Genomic DNA, 11175 nt, shown 5'->3' with positions numbered 1-11175 from the left:
ATGGTTTGGGGGACGGAGGGCGGTCAGGGACAGAACTTCTTTACCTCTGGCTGCTCTTGAGGAGACAGTGAGGAGGGACGGTGGTTAGACGACCCTACAACATCATTTCCCACATGGTTTTATTAGTTTAATAGACCTTCTTCCTTGAGGAGGCATTCCCACCATTACGTCCTCAAGTTTCCCGCGGGCTTCGCCCTTTCTTTAGCAACCAATCACAGCTGCGGACTGTACCTGATTGGTCTATCCGCTACGACTTTGGAGCCTGTGTGGGCGGGGAGAGAGCTCTCATCCTCGCCTTGCGCGGGGAGGACGTACCTACGGTGAGCTAACCCAAGGGTGAGGTTTGCGCATGTGTGAACTTCCTTTCGCCGCGTTCGCCCTCGGATGCCGCGGGTGTCACCGAGCCGTCTGCCCCTGCTAGTCTCCGCGCTGCCAGCCTGGCTGGACGTAGGCTCTGGAGAAGCCCTGAGAAATATCCGGGCAGTAGCCGGGGAGCAGGATGTCCCCAGGCTCCCCCGCGCCCCCGACTCACCCGGGCTGCCTGGGCCTGTGGAGGGAGGAAAACGATCGACTGGTCCGGCAGTGGAGGGTAAAGTTCGGCTTCTATGATTCCCCTACCCTGTCCACAGAGACACCCCCCTTCCCGCCCATGTAGCCCCCCTTTTGACACTGCTCACTGACAGCCTCCCTTGGACCGAAAGCTTCCCCTCACTGACAGCCCCGCCTCCATCGATAACTGCCCCCCCCATGACAGCTCCCCTTCCATTGACAATTTCCTCCCACTGACAGCTTCCCCTCCCCCCCACTGACAGCTTCCCCTGCACTGCAGGCTGCACCTCCCACAGCTTCCCCCACTTACAGCTCTCTGCCCTATCTTAGAGTCCTCCCACCGACACCCCCACAAGGTACTCTGTGTGCCTTTCATCGAGCCCCTTACTGAGCTCAGCTGTGCATCCTTCACTGACCCACTCACCAAACCACCCAGGCAAGCCACTGAAGACCCATCCCCACTTAGAGCCCCCATTGAACCTTTTCTTGAGTCCCCTGCTGAATTCTTCCTCTGTTCTCCCCGGAGAAACAGCAGCCTAGACAGTTTCTGGGCCTCATACCCAAGAGAGGTATCTGTAATTCATAGCCTGGAAACTAGACCCATCTCAGGCCTCAGTCTGTGGCTGCTCAGGTGCTGTGGGGTGGTGGGAGTACCTCCAGTGACAGCTTTCTGTGTTTAGCAGGTGGTGGCTCAGGGCTCTGGACAGTCCTTGAAGCAACAGGCTGCTCATCATGTCCTTGGGGGATTCAGGGGGCTTCTCCACAAGTTGCAGGGTATGGCAGGAGTGGGGATGGGATCAAAATGGGGAAAGGAGGGCATTAAGAGTGAGGGATCTTCGTCTCTAGGACTCTCAGAGATTGTCCCTTTTTGGGAACAGGAAATAAGGAAGCCTAGTTTCTGCACCCCAGGAGAATTATTGATCTTGTTCAAAGGACAGTTTTGTGCAGTAGGAGGGGTTTCACTCAGTTGAGGAGGGTAGTTCATTTGGAGGGGAACAGATTTCCAGATGTGAGGCTCAGTCTAGACCCTAGGTCTTTTAAGTGGAGGTGGTGGAAATTCTCTTGATTGAAAGGGGGAATTTACTGACTTTGGGAAAAGACAAGGGGGAAGGTTTGGTTGAAGGAGCTCTTAGTGATTCCTGATGTATGACTCTAGGGCTGCCTTCAGCTCTTTCTGTCCTTCCTCTGGAGCTGACTGTCCTGGGTAATACCCTCACCCTGGAGGTTAGCTTGGCCCAGCGATTCATGAAGGATCATGCTTTGGACATCCAGCGGGGCCTGGAAAGGGGTGAGGGCCACATACTGATTCTTTCCCCAAATGACCCACTATCCTGACCACCACTAATCAACCTTTCCCTTACCTGGAACTTCCCAGCTCCCCCCCCCACCCCCACTTCATAATAACCTCTCCTTAAATCTTGGCTAGACTCTCAACCATTCCCTCAGTCCCTCTCCCCAACTACAGAAGTTTATGGGACAACAGCCTATGACTTCTATCAATAGACCAGCTTTTGTGCTCTTCATTCTTGAGTGTAGGCCATCCTGTGGGACGGGTTGGAGTGAAAGGTGGGGGAGCAAAAGTCACAGTTTATCGGAAAAGGGGTGGGGTAACATGAGGAAAGATTATGTAAGTTGTCTTGGCTTCTCTGAGTGCCTTCTCTAACCATGTATGGCTCTGTAGTGCTAAATGCCCAAGGGATGCCACTGCCCCAGGAAGGGGACTTATGGAAGACCATCTTTCAAAACCCCTTCATACCTTCTGAGATGTTATCCCCCCTACATCACTTGCTGGGCCTACAAGGGGCCATGTGGCTGACAGATAACCGTCCCGGAGATCTAGCTATACTCTTATGTGCCATGATGAATAGCCAGGTGAGAAATAGTGGCAGTGTATGTCCAGAGCTCTTTTCCCCAATCCTGTGCCCCCCATAAATTCTCCCCTTCCCTGTTCTGACTGCCTCCCCAGTGTGTTGACCTCTTGAGTCCACCTGGCCCCAATCTGGGATGCTAATATTTGGGGAGGCAGGGATGTAGGAGTTTTGGGCTGTGGCTGGAGTGGGGCTGGGTTAGTGAAAAGAGAGGAGGGGCAGAGGAGAGCTCTCTCTGTGGCACAATGATAGGGGTTCCTTAGGGGAGAGTTGGTGGCTGGATTTCTGGGACTTTTGAGGTCTCTAACTCTAGCTTCTTGCCAAACAAGTACAAAGAGAGTGGGGTTCCTCTCCTTGGACTTACTGAGGACCTGCTGTCACTGCTAAGTGTGTGGGACCCCTGCTTTGAAGAGTTGGATGCTCCATTGACCCTACAGGATGCCAGGAGTCTGAGGGATGTCCTTCTTACAACAGCTGCTTTCCACCAAGGTGAGCAGAGGGCCTAGGTTTGTGCCCCTACACTCAGAAGGGAAATGGGTTACGTATTCTCCTCCTTCTAGCCCCAAGGAGTTCCTCTTGTAGAGCATATCCCCTTCTCTTGCCAAGCATATGCCCCTTACCTATGTGGTCAATGGGAAGGGCAAGGATCTTGGTCTGTTTTGTAGCTAACCTCCCCTTTTTTCATTTCCTTTCCCTTTCTTTTTGGTAGGTCTTCATGTGTGAATATCATTCTAACCTCCTTTGGACCCCAAAGGTTCAGCCCCACCTCCCACCCCAGCTCCAGCCCCTTTCAACAGATCTCCCTCCTGATACTTCCCAGGTCTTCAAGAGCTTCATGTGGGGAACTTGCCATTAGCCTTGAGCAGCTTGCAGAAAGCAGCATTCAGCCTGTGCCCCCGTTCCGTGCTGACTCAAGTTCACACAGCTTTGGGAGCCTGTCTTCGGAAAATGGTAATAGGAAAATGGGAAAGGCCCAGGGTTGGGGGGAGAGGATGCTCAGCTTCATGTGGCACTGGGGGTCGTCAGACTAATCTCATTTCCTACTAGACTGGGTAATGCTGCAGATATACTTAGATTTTTTTTGAAAGGTATTTATCAGTCTCTCATGCTGTTGTTTTGCAAAAGGTGGAATGATATGGGCTAGACAATAGTAGATGATAGATGAATTCAGAACTCATTGAATGGCCAGACCCCAAGAGGAATAATTAGTAGTTTGATGTTTAAATATGGAATGGCCCAAGGATCTGTGCTTGGCTCTACACTCTTTAACATTTTTATCACAATAACCTGGATTCAGGTGGCACACTTGTCAGATTTGCAGATGAAACAAAGCTGGAAGAGATAGATAGCTGCCACATTGCGTGACAGTCAAGATTCAACAAAATCCTCATAGGCTAGAGCCAGATTTAGCAAGGTGAAATGTAATGCTGACAAAGGTAACCTTTGACACTTGGAGAAGACATAACCAGACAATGGTTTGAAAAGGCTCCTCTAGTGGATCTCTCCAGTCTTACTGTACTCCTAAAATACTTTCACTTGTAGGCAAACTGCTTCCAGATCACCCCTGTGATCTTTCACCTCCTTACCTTCGCATTATAGACTCTTGAGCTTCCTTCCAAATACAGCTCAGGTGCCCCTGCCTATAGGAGGCCTTTCCTGATTTTCCCCAGTTGTTAATGTGTGCCCGTCTGGAAACTATCATATTACTTCATATACATTTTATACTTGTTTTAAAAAAATACTACCATACATTATTCTCACAACAACCCTGTGAGGTAGGTGCTAGTATTATCTCCATTTTACTGATGAAAAAACTGAGGCAGACAGAGGTCAAATGACTTGCCCAGGCTCCCACAGATAATAAATACCTGAGATGGGATTTGAACTCAAGTCTTCCTAGCTGCAGGCCCAGTGTTCTGGCTACTGAACCCCTGCATATAGTTGTATCCCACCCAATAGAATATAAATTCCATCCCAGCAGGGACTCTCTTATTTTTGTAGGTCCACAGCACCTAACTCATTACCTTGCACATGGTGTTCATTTAATATATGTTTATTGAGTTATTAGCTCGGTACAGCTCAACAATGTGATGTGACATTGACCAAAAAGCAGATGCCAATGTTAGACCACAGTGAGAGATGCCTGGGGGCTAGGCCTTGGGAGGCAGTGCCACCTCCTGTTCTCAGGCCTAGTCAAAACACATCTGGGGCACCCTGTGCAGTTCTAAGGGCCACATTTTAGGAAGGACATTAATGAGCTAGAAGTATCCAGAGGATATAATATCCTGAGGAGGGCAGCTAGGGTGGGGAGAGCTTTGATTTCATGATCTCCAAAGAGAGGCTGAAGGATCTAAGCATGTGTAGCCTAGAGGAGAGAGGACTTATGTGTGACATGACAGCTGCCTTCAGATACTAAAGAGCTGTCATTTGGAAGAGGAAATAGAGTTGTTCTGTGTTTCCTAGGAGGCAGAATTAGAAGTACCTGGTGGAAGTTGCAGAAGCAGATTTGGGGCTTCAATAGAAGAAAAGACTTCCTCTCAATTGTAGTGGTCCATAAGTGGGATGGGCTGCTTAAGGAGGTTGTGAGTCCCCCATCATTGGAAGTATTCAAGCTAAAGATGGATGACCCAATGTTGAGCATGTTGTGGAGGGTATCCTTGTTCAGTTTTAGGTTGGGTGGACAAGTTGGCCTCTGAGGTCCTTTTTGGCAGAGATTCTGCAGGGACCCATATACTTAGGTGTAGGGGGACCGTGGAGTAGGAAGGCTTTCTGTGTGGGCTAGAATTCCTGGGAGAGGGGATTCAGTGAGTGACCTGGGGTCCTGTTTTCATGTCTTTTTCCTACCTTTCTCCTTCTCTATCCCAGGGCCATCCACAGAGGGCACTGCTGCATCTTCTCGAAGCTCTAAAGGCAGATCCGGGCCAAGGGCCCCCTCTCCTGGAGGCTGCCAGACTCTATCGACAGCTCGGCCACACTGCATCTGAACTGGAGAGCTTAAAGCTACTGGTGGAGGTATGCACATGGGCTTAAGGGTCCCTGCACAGGGAGCCCTGTAGCTCTTAGGGTTGGCAGGGAGCAGCATTTTAGGGAATAAGACAGGAATGCAATCCCAATCCATGGGATGGGCTGGTAGGGTCAGGCTCTTCTCGACCATCTACTGTTTCTTACAGGCTTTGAGTATCCCTCACAGTCCCAGGACACCCTTATTCTCTATTGGGGTAGAACTTCTGATCACTCCACCCAGTCCTGCCTCCTCTCTTTACTGTGGGACCCAGAGCCAGGTCAAGCACATGCTGGCAAGCAGGTGCCTCCAGACAGGCAGGTATTGGTGGATCCCTTTCCCTTTCCCTCTCCCTATCCCCAGCGCCAGTTAATAGGATCATTAGAGCTAAAATCAATCAGCACACATTTGTGAAGTGATCGTTGCAGGGTCAGGTGCTGTGCTAGGTGTTGGGGTACAAGATAAAGGGAATTCAGAGCTGTCTGGTCCAACCCCCTTATTTTGCAGGTGGGGAAACAGTGTCTGAAAGAGATTTGTTCAAGGTTAAACAGCAAGTTAGTGGTGGAAATGGGGCAAGTGCACAAGTCCATCCAGGAATTTTTGTTTTATGAGAGGCTGCCTCTCTCCACCCTACCTCTAGCATCTTCTCTTCCTGGCCCCTGTCTTCAGCCTGCCCCCAGCTCTGCCTTCTCACTTCATTGTCCTATGATCCTGCCCCACCCCAGTGTTAGCCCTGTTTCTCCAGTCTAAGGTGGTTAGAGATACAGACACCCACATTTGCTTTCTACACAATCAGGAACGGAAAATGATAGGCGTCTCTGTCTCTTTCCCCAGCTCTGTGGGTGGCACGGTGAAGAGAACACTAGGCCTGGAGTCAGGAAGGAAGACCTGAGTTAAAATCCAGACTTAGACTCCAGCTGAGTGACCCTGGGCAAATCACTTAACCTCTGTCTGCCTCAGTTTCCTCAGCTGTAAAATGGGAATAATAATAGCACCTACCTTCCAGGGTTTTGGCAACGATTAAATGAGATAGTATTTGTAAAGTACTTAGCATAGGGCCTGGCACATAGTAGGCTTTTAATAATTCTTGTTTCCTTCTCTCTTCTCCCCATTTACTTGACCTTTGTCTTTCTTGCTAACCACTGAACAGTTAAATGCCAAGAAACAAAATGTGAGCATTCCTTCCCCTAGTGCAGGGCAGTGACATAAAAATGGTGTCTAGGAGAAGAAAGAAGAGAAGTCATGGTCCTGAAAAATCCATATATTGGATAACAGCAGTCACTGAGACATTGGTGGTCAGGATCATTCCTGCCTGGAAGGGTAGTGGGAGGGACAGAGCTGGAGGAGGGAAAGGGTAGAGAGTCATCCATGTTGTGGATCCTTAGGAATGAGGAGGCCGTGGAGCAATATCTGGACCTGTTGGCCTTACTGCTGGATGGATCAATGTCACAGGTGTGTGTGGTAGGCAGGGTTGGGCGGAAGGATGGAGGGAGGGCTAGATGCTGGTTTTCCATCTGGATTATAGCAGAATAGCTCCATCTTCCTTTCATGAGGTTTGAATGATCTCTCAACCAGCTAGCCTACTATAGGTGGGCTGTACTAGGGTCTGGGGATAAAAATAATCAATAAACATTTATTAAGCACCTGCTATGTGCCAGGCACTATGCTAAGCACTGGATATGCTTAACCAGGCACTGTGCTCAGTGCTACAATGGATACAATGAATGATCCCTACTTAAAGGCTGAGGTAGGCTGAGTCTGGGAAAAGTTCCTGGAGGAGAGTGTTGAGAAGAGCTTAGAAGGAGTCCCTTAAGGCTTAGAAGGGAGTTATTAACCTCCAGACCTTTGTTCCTTAGGCCACAAGGCCTGGGTCAGAGGAGAGTCACAAGTGGTGATGGGTGTCTCTTCAGGGCATGCAGTGTTCTGTGTTCCTGTCTGGTGGTTCTCAAGCTCCTCGTGTACCCGAGGTCTTCTTGGAAACAGCAGCAGCACTGATTATTGTGGGTAGATTCCAAGATTCACTGACTGTCTGTGAAGAGCTGCTTAGCCGGATATCGCTTTTGGTTCCCCAGAAACTGTGGCTGGGTCAAGGGGGGCCTAGCCTTAGGCCTGTTCTATCCACAGTCCCACCTCTCTCTGAGAACCCCTCAGAGGATCTGTTCTGCCTGTTGTGGGCTTCAGCTGCCCACCTGCTTCAGGGTCAGGCCCATTCTGGGCTGGGGGCCCGGAAAGAAGCCCTGGAGGAATTTAGCAGGTGATGGGGAGAATATAGTGAATGGTGGGTGGAGGTGTATGTGGCAGGGTGTGACTTTTTACCAACATGGGATTCTTGGGACTCGGGGTAGAGGAGTCTGGCCCCATATGCTGTCTACTTCTTAGAACAGGAATCCTGAACCTGTGTCCATGGATAGATTTCAGGGGTCCATAAACTTGGGGGGGGGGTTACATCTTTATTTTCATTAATCTCTGCTTGAAAATTAGCATTTCCTTCAATTAAAAACACTATTCTGAGAAGAGATCCACCAATCTTCACTGGATTGCCATGGGGATCCATGACAAAAAACATACTATCTCATCCCTTTTAGGTGCCTTGAGTTACTCTTCCGGGTGCAGCCTCTGGACAGAGTTGTAGATCAAGGTGCAGGTGGAGATATAGACCAAGGTTTGAGTGGAGGTGAGCTCCAGTTTCTGGTTCTTTCCTCCTTTCCCACCACCTCTGGGTTTCCTGTGGCCCTCTCCAAGGGGACTTCTGATACTGTAGAGGGATGGGATGTCCTCCAGAGAGAGGCTTTGCTAGGATGGGCAGACACAGATGACCTGGGAACATGGACTCCAGAGTGATAGGGTATGGACATTGGGCTGCCCTGGGGACTTGCTGGCTGTGAGGCAGTTTGCCAACTTGGGGGGGTAGATGTTATCTCCAGCAGTGAAGATGAGCTCCCTTCAGAGATCTGCCTACATAGGAAGGTTCTTCAGAGGCTGAAAGCAGTGACATTAATTAGCCGAGGGCTGGAATGGGTAGCAGAAGGCCAGGATGCCCGGGCTCTACAGGATTTCCTCCTTGGTGTGCAGGTTTGCCCAGGTATGGATGGGTAGCATGAAGGTCTCACGTAGGTATATGTCTGTATAGGTATGTTTGGAGGGATGTATAGTAGTGCCTAACTGTGAAATTTATGCATTTACAAGTATGTATGCTGGCATATGAAATGTACATTTGTATAGACAGGCGTGTGGACGGTGCCTAGGTGTGCATTGCAAGTGTGATCACAAATATATATGTGTCGTGGATATGTTTCTCTCTGCCAGTTTGGGTGTAGGACTGGTGTCCTCTTATACCATCTGTTGTGGGCAGGGGTGGAGGTTCTGTAGTATATGATGGGGGAAGTCACCTGTGAGAATCTCTTTAAAGCTAATGAAGATTGGCTGGTATATGGGTAATGCAGGTGACCGAAATGCTTCCTTACATCTGCTGCGTGTCCTGTGGAGGCTAGAACGGAGGGAAGAGGCCGTTGCAACCTATCAGAGGCTAGAGGCCGAGGCAGACCAGGAACAGGGTGACTCTGAGGGGTGAGACAGAGGGCTAGCAGGTGGGCTGGTGGGGGGTGGACTGAGAGGGGACCAGCTTGCCCTTGTTTCTCTCTTATGCTCCTCTCCCTCTCTCTAGTCTTCTCCCCCAGTACTTAGAGTCCTGTATGAACCGGATTCAAATCACTGAGCAGGAGTCCCTCTTGCAAGAGCTTCGGAAATCACTGCAGAGGCCCACATGCCCTTAGTGGGCATTCAGTCCTGGCTTCCCAGGGATCTTCTCTATTTGGGCCTCTCGCTTAGTTCAGCCTAGGGGAGTGGCTGAGACTTCAGGAAGGTTGGAGAAAGCTATGTCCTTGGTCTCTTGGTTGGTCTTTTTGGTCATTCTCCTTCAACACTCAAAGGAGAAGGAAGAATAGGGTAAAGAGATAAGTAATCAGGGATCACTCTGTCCCCTTCCTGTCTGTCTAGGTGTCAGTCTTCTATCACTGTGTTTTTTGGTACTTTTCCTTTTTTCCAGTAAAATCTTCCATTGGTCTGTCTGTCCCTACTGTTGTCTTTGGCATATAAGTGCTGGTGTCTGGACACAGCCCTTTATCTGATTGATAGATTCTGATGATAATGGAAAGACAGTCCCTATTCTCCAAGGGATTTTCTCTTGGAAGTAGAGATTTCCCCTATCCTTTTTTCTTTTTTTTTTTTGGTGAGGCAATCAGGGTTAAGTGACTTGCCCAGGGTCACACAGCTAGTAAGTGTCAAGTGTCTGAAGCCACATTTGAACTCAGGTTGCCTGACTCTAAGGCCAGAGCTCAATCCACTGTGCCATCTGGCTGCCCCTAGATTTGCCCTATCCTTACCTGATTTCTTCCTTCACTTAGCTCTTGAGCAATAACACCCTTCAGTATTTACGTGTTTTTGTGGTGATCAGTCAGTCAATAAATAAAACATTTATTAAATGAATACTATGTGCCTGGCACTGTGCTATGGCTGGGGATACAAAAGGTAAAAGACAGTCCCTGCTCTCAAGGAGCCCGTAGTAATGGGTAAGACAACATGTAAACAACCATGTACAGACTATCCAGGATATATTGGCTATGTACAAGATATGAATTTGGGCTTTTTTTTTTTTGGCTAGGCAATGGGGTTAAGTGACTTGTCCAGGGTCACACAGCTCATAAGTGTTATGTGTCTGAGGCTGGATTTGAACTCAGGTCCTCCTGAATCTGGGGGGGGGGTGTCTATCCACTGTACCACCTAGCTGCCGAATTTGGCCTTTCTTGAGAGACACTTAATGACCTGAAAGGTCAATGATGACTTGTGAGGTCATGTGCTTTCCTTTCTGTTCTTATTGGAGACAGTATCAGAAAAACAAACTTTGTCTTTATGCCACTCCGATCTGTCTCTTGTCTTAAGAGCCCTGAGGTAGACCCTAGAGCAACCTATAAAAAGGAGACATGGTCCCTGTCCCCAAAATAAACCAGACTAATGGATGAGACACAAATCAGAATAGAAGGAAACCCAGTGACCAATAATAATCATAGTTTACGTTTATATAATGCATAGATGTTTGCAAAGTGCTTTCCTCACAACCGTGTGAGGCAGATAGTGTATTATCTCCTTTACTGATGAAGAAACTGAGCCTCTGAAAGTGTGGGACTTCCCTATGCCATGTAGCTGGTAAAATTCTGAACCCATCTCCAGACTCCAAATCTGGTACCTTTTCTATTTCACTACACTTCCTTAAAATCAGAAGCTACGGCCATCAGCTCTGAGACAAATCCAATCTAGAACTGAAAGCAGGGGTCAGCTGGGGATTTCCTGGGAGAAGGGAGTATGAATGAGAGGGAAGCATGCTTGCCAGGGCAGAGGAGAAAATTCAGGTGGTGAAATCCTGGGAGAGGGGTAGCGCTTTAGAAAGGCTACCCTTTCTTCTCCCATTCTTGGAACAGAAGTAAAGTATTAGGACCTAGGTTCAAAAGTGGAATGAGTCTTGGGGCCACGGACTGCAAGTCCCAGCATGCAGTGTTCTGGAGAAGTAAGGGACATGCAGTGTATGCTGGGATATGTAGTCTTTGGCTATCATTCTCCGAGAAACGGTTGGACTGGGAAGTGAGAAGACGATGACCTAATTAAAGCCATAGGAAAATGCACACTGGAAGGGATGAGGTGAGATGGAGGTAGAAGTTGTGGAGTCCAAGGCAGATCAGCGAGACAGGGGACTTAGGGATTGGT

The 11175-nt window shown here is 48.9% G+C and overlaps 1 protein-coding gene across 2 annotated transcripts; it reads left to right on the top strand.

Moving 5' to 3' along the window:
• Nucleotides 1-322: 322 nt before the first annotated feature.
• FANCG (FA complementation group G) lies at nt 323-9903 on the top strand. Of its 2 annotated transcripts, none has more exons than XM_020977101.2 (14): nt 323-589; nt 1233-1323; nt 1706-1837; nt 2231-2421; nt 2747-2906; nt 3238-3368; nt 5283-5429; nt 5588-5739; nt 6804-6870; nt 7329-7672; nt 8004-8092; nt 8330-8500; nt 8862-8985; nt 9083-9903. In XM_020977101.2, exons 1-14 carry the CDS (start codon nt 500-502, stop codon nt 9189-9191), a joined length of 1998 nt encoding a protein of 665 aa, XP_020832760.1. In that variant the 5' UTR covers nt 323-499; the 3' UTR covers nt 9192-9903. The 2 variants fall into 2 exon arrangements, with proteins under 2 accessions (XP_020832760.1, XP_020832759.1); XM_020977100.2 differs by having other exon boundaries at nt 1230-1323.
• The last annotated feature ends 1272 nt before the right edge of the window (nt 9904-11175 follow it).

Source organism: Phascolarctos cinereus, unplaced genomic scaffold (genome assembly GCF_003287225.1).
Source record: "Phascolarctos cinereus isolate Bilbo 61053 unplaced genomic scaffold, phaCin_HiC Scaffold_4;HRSCAF=312, whole genome shotgun sequence".
Classification (NCBI taxonomy): Eukaryota; Metazoa; Chordata; class Mammalia; order Diprotodontia; family Phascolarctidae; genus Phascolarctos; species Phascolarctos cinereus.
Note: the sequence above shows the minus strand (reverse complement) of the source record. Positions and strands in the feature narration are given on the sequence as shown.